This window comes from Salvelinus alpinus, chromosome 15, assembly GCF_045679555.1.
Source record: "Salvelinus alpinus chromosome 15, SLU_Salpinus.1, whole genome shotgun sequence".
Taxonomy (NCBI): domain Eukaryota; kingdom Metazoa; phylum Chordata; class Actinopteri; order Salmoniformes; family Salmonidae; genus Salvelinus; species Salvelinus alpinus.
Genome location: NC_092100.1, coordinates 38,754,416 through 38,768,558, shown reverse-complemented (window position 1 = coordinate 38,768,558; position 14,143 = coordinate 38,754,416). Strand labels below are relative to the sequence as shown.

The following is a 14,143-nucleotide window of genomic DNA, read 5'->3' as shown; positions in this document are numbered from 1 at the left end:
CATAATCTGTAACAGCGGAGGCTGCTGAGGGGAGAACGGCTCATAATAATGGCCGGAACAGAGCGAATGGGATGTTATCAAACACATGGAAACCATTTGATACCATTCCACTTATTCCGCTCCAGCCACTGCCATGAGCCCATCCCCCCCAATTAAGGTGCCACCAACATCCTCTGACCTGTAGGGAGGTAGGACTGGAGTCTGAATGGGTATTTTCTATAACCCGTAGGGAACACAATATATGGTCTATACTTGGCATATAGGTTTCTCACTTATGGGTGGCACAAATTGGTACATGGGGAGGGGAATTGGCAGAGTATAGGCCAATTAAATACTGTAGTGTTTTCACAGACACCGAAGTACTTATTTAAAAAAAAAATGGAATAATACTGTAGTATTTACAACCAATTTTTGTGTGAATAATACTGTAGTATTTGCTATAGTATTCTACAGTATCCAACACAATTCTATAGTAAGTACTACACATGATCAATGGATACTACAGTGTGTAGTATAGTATTCTACAGTATACTGCATCATTTGTTAGTTTCCTATAACTACCGTACTTACTAAGGTGCAAGGCAGACAGTCGTGCAGCATGGCCTGTCTGTCTCACTGTGGAGAAGCCAGCTGCTCTCCTCAGGCCTCTCCTGGTTGGACCTATCCATTAACATTCAGCTTCATTAGAATTGGTCTCATTAAGAGTGGGGCTATGTAGGTGTAGTCCAGCGGTTCCCTTCCTTGACATCACACAGGTGTATTTTAGAAGTAGAGCATTTCCCCAGGGCAGAATCCAGGACATGGAGGAAAGTCATCTCTGTGTTGTCACCTAGCCTGGTCCCAGATCTGTTTGTGGTTTCTTGGTAAATCCTATGGTCATTGTCAACAACCCTTTTAGGTTCTAGAATGCACCTTTTTTTCTTCTAAGAGTGTAGCTTGTCTTATTTCAGTGGTCTGTTGGGATTAGAGGTTGTTCCAGGGTATGCAACTGTTGTCCGGAATGTGACTAGCATAGCTGACATTAATCTAAACCAAGGTCACCGTGACTCCGCCTGCTATTTTTTTTAACCTGGGTGCTCTGACTAAACCTGCTTTAACCGACTGTCTCCAAGTGATTACAGCACAAACCCACTGGGCACAGACGGCAATTCAACGTCTATTCCACGTTGGGTCAACATCATTTCATTGAAATGACATGGAAACAACGTTGATTTCGACCGTTGTGTGCCCAGTGGGAATGCAAGTGAGATGCTCAGATCAGGAAGTCAGGAGTAACGATATCAACTGTGGGGTCAAGACGGTGCTGGTGGTGGGTGAGCTAGAGATGGATTAGGGTACACAACTGGACTGAATGGCCATCATAACGTCCAACTGAAACGCCTTCCATTACATCATACTGTACCAAGAGCTGAAAATAAAAGGCCATGTGTCTGCAATATCATCAGATTAAGATCTCAAACGTAACTCTCATTGAACCACTATCTAATAAATGCAAGCCATGAAAAGAACATTTAATCTTTGAGATTTGGAAGTAATTATATATAGAGAGAATCATAAAATCAGGAATTACTTTGGAGAACGCTCCCAATTATCTGGGAGACTGTTTGATAAATAATAGACACGGCAGACGATTCATATAAGCCCAGAGTAAAGCTGGGGTAAACAGTCCACTTCTGTTCTCGCTCAACACTGTAATCCTCCAATTACCAGCCCTAAATCTCCACACCATTACCCACAACGCTGCCTGCAGCAGTTACAGCTCAGCTGTTGTTCTGCGTGAAATAAGAAGTTTACAGAGATGGGCAGCAATAAAGAGTACTGGGGTAGTAAGGTAGCCAGCCTATTGTGTGCTTTGCTTTGGTGGTACACTAATGGAAATCTGGTGCATTAGTGCCATCTGCTGTTCGTTTGAAGCATTGGCTGACAAATGTTTTGGAACATACTTCATTCAGGACAGAGATACTTTACAATCGAAAGCCACACCCATTTTTGCATAGTATGGAGGTGTATCAAATTGTCTTCCTTAATTAGAGAACTTGGCTCTAGGGGCACTGTTGAGGCACTAGTATCCAATTATACAGCAATCAACAGTCACGTCACCAGGTATTCTCTCGTATTTCTCGTGTGTTTTTCGTATCCATATTATTCCCTTTATTACTGCATCGTTGGGAAAGAGCTCGCAAGAAAGCATTTCACTGCGCTGTTTTACAACTGCTGTATCTTGTGTACGTGACAAATCAACTTTGAATGGAGCATTTACAGTAAATTCCTTCAGCCAAATCTGAAAAGACAAAGCATGCATGATTCCTCTTTGGTTCTGAATAGTGTTTATTATGGTTCGAATTCAATAGTATCATCATGGTGAGGACCTGCCTTACAACAGGCCTACAAGCTCTTAGTCCAGCTTCTCTCAGCCTATTGCGGACTGATGGAGGGATTGTGCGTTCCTGGTGTAACTCGGGCAGTTGTTGTTGCCATCCTGTGCCTGTCCTGCAGGTGTGATGTTCGGATGTACCGATCCTGTGCAGGTGTTGTTACACGTGGTCTGCCACAGCGAGGACGATCAGCTGTCCGTCCTGTCTCCCTGTAGCGCTGTCTTAGGCGTCTCACAGTACGGACATTGCAATTTATTGCCCTGGCCACATCTGCAGTCCTCATGCCTCCTTGCAGCATGCCTAAGACACGTTCACCCTGGGCATCTTTCTTTTGGTGTTTTTCAGAGTCAGTAAAAAGGCCTCTTTAGTGTCCTAAGTTTTCATAACTGTGACCTTAATTGCCTACCATCATGTTAGTGTCTTAGTGACCGTTCCACAGTTGCATGTTCATTAATTGTTTATGGTTCATTGAACAAGCATGGGAAACAGTGTTTAAACCCTTTACAATGAAGATCTGTGACGTTATTTGGATTTTTACTAATTAGCTTTGAAAGACAGAGTCCTGACAAAGGGACGTTTCTTTTTTTGCTGAGTTTATGACTCGCTTATACCACTGCTTCCCACTAGTGGTGAATATATAACATCACACACTTCCTGGTAGTTACTGTCCCATTGGGAATTGCTTGAACATAGCGACAGTCCAACAACAGTAGATAACACCGATCTTGATCTGGCATGATACAGTTGTTTTGTAACAGTTCTATGCTTCTGCAGTCCAATGGAGAGAATGGCAGCCACATGGAATCTAAAAAAAGACAGTACACAAATATGAATAATCTATATAACCATTAGTAGCATAATGCCTTGGTACAGTTATCCCCTATCCTCTTACTGTGGTAGTCAGGTGCTCCTTTGGTCCCCTGTCTGTTGTGGTATTACCAGAGTCTAGAGATCTCATCATTCGAGCGAAGGTAGCCCTCATCTCAATCTTGTCCCCACAATCTGGACAGAGAGAAAAGACAGCCCAAATGCTCATATAAATAGATCTGTGTAAATTAGCAATCCACAGGAATGAATTTCACTTTCTTTCTATTTATCAAAACATCAGACTAACCCCTACTCTCTGTGTGACAGTCAGTAGGAGGGGTCAGAGGTTAGAGGTGAACCAGGGCCTGCTGACCTTTAGGGCTGATGAAGGGCTGTCCTGTTGACACACACAGCAGCATGTCCCTGTGGATGTCCACCCAGGAGCTCAGAAGCCTGCCGTCTGCAGCGTATAGCCTGGAGGCGGACCAGGACAGGGCCAGTCTCGCAGTACTGTAGTTCAGCAGCTGAAACATATAGCAACACACAGTCACTGAGGAGATATAGGGGACGCTGTTTGTAACGTGCTAGCTATGTTTTGTGAAAAAGATGAATTCTGCGGCATGAAATTCATCGGAGTCATTTAGCAGACGCTCTTATCCAGAGCGACTTACAGGAGCAATTAGGGTTAAGTGCCTTGCTCAAGGGCACATTGACAGATTTTTCCCATAGTCAGCTCGGGGATTCAAACCAGTTATTGGCCCAACGTTCTTAACTGCTAGGCTACCTGGCGCCTCCGCTCTCTTTATCACAAAATATAGCATGCTACAAACGGCGCCCCATAGACAATCTAGACTGGAGTATGATATCAGACTCTCTATTTGGAGGAAGTACCTCTTCGATGCTTTGCCCCCGGACGTGGACTGATACATGCCTGTCTCCACTGTGGTACACCTTAACTCTTTTGACATCAGGCTGATGGTACAGTTCCTGGGAGGTCTTCTGTGGAAGTGGCCTGTGGCCTTTCTCTGGAAGGGCCTCCATCTCACCAAGTTGAGTCTGTAAAGAAAAAAAAGGTATTATCAACGCCACATGATTATAAGGTCACTATCTAACCTCTGAAGGATCAAAACCCGTATAAGGTCACTATCTAACCTCTGAAGGATCAAATCCCTGGTACTACCATGCTTCTCAGTACCGTGCTTATATCAGAAGAGTGGTCTCAGAGTCTCTACCAGTGATACAGTTTCACATTGGACATGTTAGTCATTTAGCAGATGCTCTTATCCAGAGCGACTTATAGTGAAGTGCATTCATTTTAAGGTAGCTGGGTGAGACAAACACATATCCCAGTCGCAGTAAGTACATTTCTCCTCAGTAAAGTCGTTATCAGCAAAGTCAGAGCTAGTAGGAAAAGACAAGCGCAAGTATTATTATTTTGTTGTGCAACAAGTACATCCATACCTCGGTGTTGTGCAGCTCCTGGTCCAGAGTCAGTTCCTCATGGCTGGGCTGTAGCCGGCTTTGCTCATCCACTACAGGCCTGGCAGGACTCTGGGTGGGTACCAGGGAGGCTTGGCCCGGTCTGGAGAGCCGGCGGGCTGGGTGAACGCAGGGGTAGAGAGGGGACACTGTTAGGGGCCATTCTACACCCAAGATTGTACCTGTGCGTACAAGGAGGAACACTGCCTATACTAACTGAGCTGCAATGTCATTGAATGAGCAAATCTAGTTTATTCCCCCATGGTACATGATGAGGACACGGGATGGCCGGGTTCCACCATCCTGCTCTCGCCAGCTTACATTCGGTTTCGCCACATGGATTCGCAACGGTTAGGTCAGGGATGGTAGATCAGGCTAGCCACACGACACTAGATTTTCAAATGTCACAGAATTGAAATACGTTCACTGGGATGCATTATCGCCCTGTATTTCATGAAGCCACAGCAGCCATGATGGATAGCAAACCTTTTGGGTGCCTCACCTTGTGTCTCTTGATCTCCAGATCAGTCAGTACTCTCTCTCCTTCTGCAGCCACAAAGCCCTCTGCAGCTTCCCTCTTCTCCTGACAACATAACGCACCCGCCGTGATGATGTGTATAGAAATGTGGAGTGCTTTACAAACCCCCTAATTGTTGCCCCGAGTTCGTACAAGGCTTAAGCAAAGAAAACATTATCTGCAAAATCATCATCCAGGCAGCAAAACACACGTCTCATTAGCATCTCGCCATTACAGGCCATGCATGAAATGTGTTATTAAACGAAGAAGCGTCTCGTCTGGGTTGGGCCTCCCCCCCAGGGCAATGCTGCCAAGATTCACCCACAGGCAAGAAAATAACTGAACAAGAATAAACAGGATGGACTAATGTGCTGTAGTATTAAGAAAAAGGAGCAAGGAAATGACTCTACATTTATTTACATCCAATTTCATAATATCAAATTCCCTTAGCAAATGCAAGCACCATTGTGCTCTCCACAGGACACCCAGACATGGATGGGGGATGGATGGGGGACCTCACTATTAGCGCCAGCAGACCCTCATCTACAGAGCTCATGTCCTCAGCACTCACCTGGAACACTGTCTCTGAACCTGAGGTTAGAGGAGAGGTCAGTGTCAAAAGTCACCAGATACTGGTTATCAGAAAGGTAATCTAACCTCTGTGTGTCTGTGTCATCCTGCATACAGTCATTGAGGGCCCAGGCTTTGAGCTGATGCAGGGTGAGTTCCTAAGCTCTGGTTAGCTGGAGCAGGCGGGTGCACTCTGACAACAACTACAGATACACAGAAACTCATACATTCAATTCATACCGTCCACCTAGAAAACAACAAAGTCATACACTGTCTATTTGCATGTTTCAGTGGCCCCTGTGGTGTCTCACCAGAGGCATTGTTGCCGCCGTGATCAGCTGGCCCTCCTCGAGGCCCCCCTGCCCATTCCTGTGTGGCCAGGAGCTTCACGCTCGGCTTGGTCCGGGCTGCGCTGCACACCTCTGGGGACGGCGTCTGCTCCTGCAGCACCGCAGCCTCCGTCCTCAGTGACTCCCAGACACTCGTCTAGACGCTGCAGAGTGACGTCTGCCGCAGACTCACTGAGCTCCGTCTGCAGGAGGACACAGCTGGAGTCTTAGTCCCTCACAGACAGATATGCAGACATACAGACACAGACAGACACACATACACATACACACACTCTCCTGGGGGTTCATAAGGAGAACATGTTTACTTCAGTGCAGCCATCTGCACCGCCTTGGATAATGAACTTCTCACCCACTTGATTTCAGGGAATGCTGTAGGGGGATATTTGATGTTCCACTACCCAGCCTGGCCTCAAAGACTAGATGTAACACAGTAAATGTGTGACAATAAAATGAGTATGATATGTTACGTTGGGTATGGTTACATAAGAGAGAAGGTTACATAAGCCAAAAACTTGGTTGGGGAGGATGGGTGGGTGTGTAACGCGAACGTCTAGCAACCCATTTTAGCTCATTATCAACTTTGCAACTACTTAGCATGTTAGATAACCCTTCCCCTTCCCCTAACCCTAGCTAAAGTTAGCCACCGCTAATTGAAATTCGTAACATATCATATGAATTGTAATTCGTAACATATCATGGACATCCACAAATGAACACATATCATACGAAACGTACCATATCATACTAAATGGATGGAGACAGATTTACGTTGACTATGTTACATCTACCCCAGAGTCCAGGTTGCACTACCTGGTGGACCTTTAGGATCCTGAAGTGTCCAGTTGGGCTGAGCTGGTGGTTGTGACTGGCCATACAGCAGAGGGAGGAGGATCCTGGAGGAAGCTTCTGGAGAACTCCTCTCCCTCTCAGCCCAGTGGAACAGCTAGGACACACCTTCACTCTGCTCCCACTCACACCCGACCTGGTGAAGGAGAAACCCTGCCCCCACATAGCACAGTATGAGATACTGTAGAGTATAGAGGAGGCTGGTGGTAGGAGATATAGGAGGACAGGCTCATTGTAATGGCTGGAATGGAATAAACGGAATGGTACCAAACACATCAAACACATGGAAACAACGTATCTGACTTCGTTCCATAATTATATTCCAGCCATTACAATGAGCCCCTCCTATGAGCCTCCTCTGGTATAGTGCATACAGAATTATTCCGAGAGTATGCAATACTGTACAGGCACATCATTATTCCCAAAGAACGTTCTAAGCAAAGAAGGATGTACAGCTGGTATCCAAAATGTACCACTCCTTTCTAATCTTCCTATAATCCTCATAACCAGCGCATAAAACCACAGAATACGCTAAAAGTGTACAGCAGAACAGAATGGGTATGGATACCTAACACTGTGTCAAGTACAGTGTGCTACAGTAGTTCTTCTGGACTGGTTCTCGTATACCTGCTGGTGCAGTGGTTCTGGGGACACACAGGCGGTACACACTGAGGCCTGATTGGCTGCAGTCACTTCCTGGTCCAGAGATGAGGTGTAGAATGCACTCAGAACCGTAAGATCTGCAAACCAGCCCCACTTCTGGTTGGCTGCTCCGTAACTATAGGGCTTGTATTTCTGCAAAGGCAATATATAAAAGAGATCAAACCATGATACTTTCGGTATGTGCTTGTTGTTGTACTCGTTCGTTGTTGTTGTTGTTGTCGACTTCCTTTGCTTGTCAGTGAGTCTTACCTGTAGGACTACAGAGCAGCCTGTGAGGAGAGGAGCAGGAGTCTCCTGGGGGGGATTGTAGTCATGGAAACAGACAATACCAGCTGAGGGTTGGCCAACAGAGGAAGAGTCCTGTGTGAAGAGACAAACAATAATCAAAACAAAGAGTATCTTTATAACAACTACTTTCATAAACGTTTCCCTATGGCTTCCGAGAACACGAAAAGACCTTTGACCCTGTCCTTTTGTCCGTGCCTGGATCTCATAGGCACACTACAGTGCCCTAGACAGGGTCAAAGGGGGTCAACTAATATATCAGTGTGACGTGGGACGATAGACAGACAGGGTCACGCTCTGACATTAGTATCAATTCACATGGGGTCCATTCTCCTACCTCTCTCCCTCATTCAGTGTCCAACGTTGGTTTGAGTAAGAGGGGTTACTGCGCACCAACTGGAGGGGTGACCCTGTTTTTACCCCACCTTCCCCCACGGCCAGTGACCCAAACAGCCAGGGGTTTCTGCAGCTTACCATCTGGCCCTTACTGATCTTGAACTGCTGTCTGTGGGCCTGTGTGATGCTCCTACCACGCTGCTGCAACCTATAGAGAAAAAACACAGAGAGAGAAAGCAGAAATAATTGACACACAATGCCATGAAAATCCAGAACAATGGAGCACTGGTGCTAGTGAAACAGAACACCCTGTGCAACCCCACAGAAACAAAGGCTGTATGTTTGTTTAAAGCAGCTTAACCTGTTCTTAGCAGGTTGGTCAGTATTACTGCAGCCATTTTCCACAACATTTTGTATGACATCTTCCTCGTGGTTCCCTTGCCAAGGGTATTTGAAAGTAGGGTACATCTTTATTTTCTGGTGAGCTCATGAGTGCGAGTCCCTTCCGAAACAGAAAAGCACACATGATGTCAAGACGCAAATAACATTGAAAGAGGGACTTCTTTTCATGAAGCTAAACACATTAACAAGACAACCACGGAAGAACATAATGACATATTATGCAGTTTTAGTATGCAGGATCAGAGAGTGGACCTGAATGGCTTTGTTAGTTGTTACTGACAGACTCACGTGAGACTGTTGAGGTGATCACGATCATGATCAGCACTCTCCTCCTGGGGCGTTGACTCTTTGGCTCTGCTCTTCATAGAAAACACCACAGGGGGGCACAGTGAGCAGAGAGCCCTCCTGTATCTCACCTCTTACCTCCAGTACCATATCTGGGGAGACAGCAAGGAAACATAAGACTCTACTGCACACATCACATAAACGCAGAGAAAGAGGGTAGAATTTTTTTCATACTATTTCTTCAATATGTAGGCCTAATGATATGCCACAGTTCAGAATGCATTGTCATTGATGGACGTATGCACGTTTTATGAGTGCTGATTGGTCTTCTGGAATGTACCAACCATGCTGGTGGCAGAGGGTGCAGTAGTGGCAGATCTGGGACACGTCCTGCTCCAGGTGGAGAAGGTGGAGCTGTTTGGACACTCTACCATGGCTGAGATGAGGGTTAACCCACGGCTGCCCACAGGACACATACACCTCAATGACACAGAGAGGAAAGAATATATGAGTTGATTTACGAGTTAACTTTTAATTCATAAGATAAAAGTTTAAAAAGTTGATTCAAAAGTATGATTTCAATACCAGCTGGTCTGGAATCAGATCTAGGAGTAGAGTTCTCTCCCTGCCGTCTGTGAGAAAGAGCCTGAGAGCAGCGTGGGGCAGATGAAGAGACTCTCTGCACCTGAGAAGAAAGCATTACAGTCTAGATTGACTGTACTGTTCTACCCTTCCCAACCACGAGGGGAAATGAAAATAAATATATTTTTTCGTCATGAATATATTTCAATTCAACTTGAGGTTTTACCTCTCAAGGAACTGCTGAAACTCAAGGCTGTGGATTTCTGCCGTGTTAATGTTTTCCCTCTCCCTGCTGGCGCCTCTTTCTGCTTTGAGTCTCTGTGCTGTGCTGGCGAGAGGCTTCCTACTGCACAGATGAATGGAGGGAAACAGAATCATAATCAGTTCTATTCCCTGGCCTCACACGGCTGCGAGGGGGATCGTAATGAGGAATTAACTTATGCAAATGATGCCCCAGATTCCAGGCCTGAGCCCGTAATGAAGGAGAGGCTGACACAGACTGAAAGGTCAAAGGTCAGGCAGGCTGCATGTGCTCATCTGTAAACGGGAACCCGGGGCAGCTTTATTTACTTTGCTCCAAAGACGGAGAACTGATTGAGTTAATTAGGAGGTACAAATTATATTCCTGGATCAGAAACTCCAATTTCAGGCTTGACTTTACCTTGAGTGAATGAACATTCATCGGTGGGTTGTGTGGGGGTTGAAGGCTATGCATTCTTTTCCAAATGATTGGTGAACAGTAGAGAGTCCTCTTACTTCTGAATCAGGCCTAATGTGCTAATACATATATGATCTGAAGCAAATGAATACGTCTACATAAATCATCCCATTTGAGACTAAGGGATCTTTTTCAGGATGTGTAAAATCCTGCAGTGAGAACATCAGGCCTAAACCAGAACCACTACCCCTACTAAATGTGCAGCTACTAAATGTGCAGCTATCGCTATGATTTACATGTACATTTTAGTAATTTAGCAGACGCTCTTATCCAGAGTGACTTACTTTACAGATGCTTCAGGCTTTTGACTGATGCTACTATACCACTGGTATACTATGCAATATTTAAAACGGAACTGTAATTGACAATATTGTGTTGCCTATAGTGGATGTGGAATGAGATGTACCCACATACTTAAGATGTAGTTGTCAGTGTCAGAGAGGAGGGATGTAGAAGAACTGAGAGGATATTGTCCTCACAAAGTGTTCAGTATGAGGTTGGGTACTGTAACAGTTATGGCCTTGGCCTTTTCTACCCCGTCTGTTTCTCAGTACCCTCAATCTCAGTGGTGCAGGTCTGAAACAGTGCCATTTCCTGTTGGAGTCAGTCAGTGGTGGCGCACAGGGGACTAGGGCACCCTCCAGTGGCCAGCTCAGGTCCTGCAGGGGCATTCAAAAGTGTAAAGTAGCCTGGTTATTTTTCCCTCTGGTGTGTGTCTCAACACTGTCAGTGCAAATGAATGAGCAAACTACACTTTCAAGGCAAGTTAAGGTTGCACAAAAGCTGAAAAGCACAGGATATCTTTCATATCTTACCCTACAATGGGCCTACGACACCCACATACAAACCTTATGATTATTCCATTATACGATTTCATGATAAAACAACCTGTTAAACATTTGTTAGTCTCTATTCATTGAGTGTAAAATGTGAACCTGTCAGTCAGTGGTTGTGCTCAGTAGACCGATTAATTCCTAACAAGCCTGTCATGCTCCTGTCCGACTTGCCTCATCTGATCCTTCAGACAGACAGACAGAGGAGATATGCCATGGCATAACAACAACACAGATCCACTCTGACAGTCAGTCAGCATGTTGCTCCTCGCTCTAACAGACTGGGGTTCTTTGAGAGAAGATTTCTCCGCCAACACACACACATATTATCTAGAGTGCACTGTGTGTGTGGACCATTGACAATGGCTGTTTGGGTTGCTTTGATATAGGCCTTCATTTTATTCGGGACCCCTCAGACTAGCACTCACTGGACTGAATGTATGTACCCCGGACCAGTTCCAGGTGTACCATGGATCTCGTACTGGCCCATACAAGAAGAGGGCTCACCTGGTTGAGCTCTCCCCTGGGCAGAGAGGGCCACATGTAGGTCAGCTTGTTCCACTCTGGGTTGTCTACCTTGGACTGCTTCCATTGGCCCGCTCTTCTCAGCCCCTCCTGTTAGATGGCCCATCTGACCGAGAGGAACACACATAGGGATATTCACAGGACCTTATGTAAGAAATTGATTTTTAGAGTGGCAAAGAGCCACACATTGAGGCCACTGGTCACGAGACCAGTGAACAGATGGGGTTTGGGCTAGACCCTGTGGGTGGAGTGGTGGAAGGTCGAGCTGGACCCTGGGGCTGGGGTGCAGGGTACATGGGGCTGGGGTGCTGGGAGACATGATAGATGGGACTGGGTGGCCAGCAGCATTCCATAGCCCATAGCAGCCTTAGGGAAGGGACCTCTAACCTCAGAGCCATCACTGGCTGCTCATTTCACTGACATTGACAGGCAGACAAAAAACACACCACCCCCCCACCTCGGGCATTGACACACAGGGCTGCGGTGGAGGGTCATGTCCAGATTTGACAGCTTCCCCCACTTCCTTTGAATGAGACCTGCATTCATAAGCTCTGGTGTCTGATTATATACTGTTGCACAATACTATGGAGCCCTGAGACAACATGATGTGCATTTGCTGTAACAAAGCAGCGCTGTTTCTCTCATCGTCCACTAGGTGGAGACCACACTCTGTGGAATATGTGGCACTTACATTCCCCCAACAAAAGTTATTTTTATCTGTCTCAAATATATGTCTATCTGTTCCTCATCCTCTGTGTATCTTTCCATGTGTCCTCTTTTGCGCTCTGCCATTTTGTTTATCTGTAAACTTTGCCTCAGGGGAAAAGTTCCTCATAGAAGTACTATTGTATTCCGAAGGCCATTGCCCTGCAATGTTGAACTGGCTTGACATATTGTGGCATCTACCATATCATACTTCAAACCATTGTCAATTCAGACAGCCTATCTATACTGAACAGGGAGGGACACTATGCACCCAAAACGTCTCTGCTATCCTGTAGAACAAAACACTGCACCGAATTACATCAGGGTAAATCCATTTGAATTCAATCACTTTTTGACAGCACTCCTTTTGATTTGAATGAAAACTTCCATACACATTTGCCCTTTGTAGAAGTGCTCAGAAAGTTTTTGCCAAAACATTCAAGAGATAAAGATGCTCAAAGTTGACCCATTTTGCCCTACCATACTATGAGACACCATGTCTTCATCACTGGAAAAGATAAACGGTTGAGATTTATATAATTTAAAAGCTTACAAACAGAGTTGTCAAACTCTTTTTTTTCTGGATTCCTTTTCATGGTTTCAATGCGAGTACATTTGAACTCTGTAAATAAAACTGATGTCATTTTTTTAACCTTTAACGTCAATTATCTAAAATGCATAAACTCTTTAAATTCACTTATGTTGAAGCTTAGACCCTATTTTACATATTATTTTTTGTGTGTGTTGTTCCCACCATTGGTTTAGACACAACATGCTCCTGAATGTAGGGTGGGTGTCATGTCTTGGCTGATAAATGTACTAAAATTGGAATACAATTGACTTTCAAATGGTACCACAAAACTGGTTGGAGGTCCACACATACCAGAGAATGTTGACTTGAATGGGAAAATCTGTTGTTTTAAATCATACTGTCAATTCTCTATAGAAAACCGATTGAAATCCTAGAAGTATAGATGATAGAAAATACATGTCCATTTAAGTTGACATTCGACGGTGGGTGGACCAGCGGCCATCTTTGTTGTAGTAATTAGAAATACAAATTGCAATTACATTTAAATATCATTGGTGTACCAGCTAAATTGCAGTGGTTTGAGGTCCATTCTATGAATTCTATTTCTATGATTGAAATGACAATGTATTCAGGTTCACATTTTTCAATCATTTACATTTTTATCAAAGAAATAACAAAATATTTTGACAACACTATTTGTAAGATTTGAAATGCTTTCAAACTCAACCGTTTATATTTTACAGTGATGAAGACCTGGATGTCTCATGGTAGGCTGGGGTGTAAAATGAACACCTTCATCGCCAGAATGTTTTGGCATTCATGTTCAAAAAGTCCCTTTCTGACCACAAACATGTATGGATTGTTTTTTTTTTATCGAACGGGATGCTGTCAAAACGTGATGGAATTCAAATGGATTCACCCATGAGGAAATGGCTAACATCTGACAGTGTTAATTGTCACAGGGAAAGCTATGGGAAAGCTATGATGATGTGACTATATGACTGTAAGATGTGTTTTTGATTTGAGACAGAATATGATGTCTTTTGAGGGAGAATGTATCTTCTTTTCTTTGGTGAGTAGTAGGGTGTTATCACAAAAATGTCATTGTACTCCTCAGGCCCTCATGCCTGTGTGTGTGTGTGTGTGTGTGTGTGTGTGTGTGTGTGTGTGTGTGTGTGTGTGTGTGTGTGTGTGTGTGTGTGTGTGTGTGTGTGTGTGTGTGTGTGTGTGTGTGTGTGTGTGTGTGTGTGTGTGTGTGTGTGTGTGTGTGTGTGAGTGAGTGAGTGAGTGAGTAGAAGGATGGTGGTTCTGCACCCCATGACTCCCAGCTGTG

The 14,143-nt window shown here is 44.8% G+C and overlaps 1 protein-coding gene across 7 annotated transcripts in view; it reads right to left on the bottom strand.

Annotated features, from left to right (window-relative positions):
- Positions 1-4,084: 4,084 nt before the first annotated feature.
- Positions 4,085-14,143, bottom strand: part of LOC139540028 (doublecortin domain-containing protein 1-like) — a 43,674-nt gene continuing 33,615 nt past the window's right edge. For 5 of the 7 annotated variants that reach the window (XM_071343546.1, XM_071343543.1, XM_071343544.1 and 2 more), the window contains 12 exons: positions 11,556-11,679; positions 9,724-9,843; positions 9,501-9,600; positions 9,260-9,395; positions 8,919-9,067; positions 8,367-8,436; positions 7,857-7,967; positions 7,572-7,739; positions 6,909-7,097; positions 6,060-6,280; positions 4,644-4,780; positions 4,085-4,238 (listed from right to left, as the gene is read on the bottom strand). In XM_071343546.1, coding sequence (XP_071199647.1) covers positions 6,083-6,280; positions 6,909-7,097; positions 7,572-7,739; positions 7,857-7,967; positions 8,367-8,436; positions 8,919-8,995 — 813 coding nt within the window. In that variant the 5' untranslated portion in view covers positions 8,996-9,067; positions 9,260-9,395; positions 9,501-9,600; positions 9,724-9,843; positions 11,556-11,679 and the 3' untranslated portion in view covers positions 4,085-4,238; positions 4,644-4,780; positions 6,060-6,082. Of the gene's footprint in view, positions 4,239-4,643; positions 4,781-6,059; positions 6,281-6,908; positions 7,098-7,571; positions 7,740-7,856; positions 7,968-8,366; positions 8,437-8,589; positions 8,731-8,918; positions 9,068-9,259; positions 9,396-9,500; positions 9,601-9,723; positions 9,844-11,555; positions 11,680-14,143 lie in introns of those variants that run through there. The other 2 variants (XM_071343548.1, XM_071343542.1) reach the window with 2 other exon arrangements.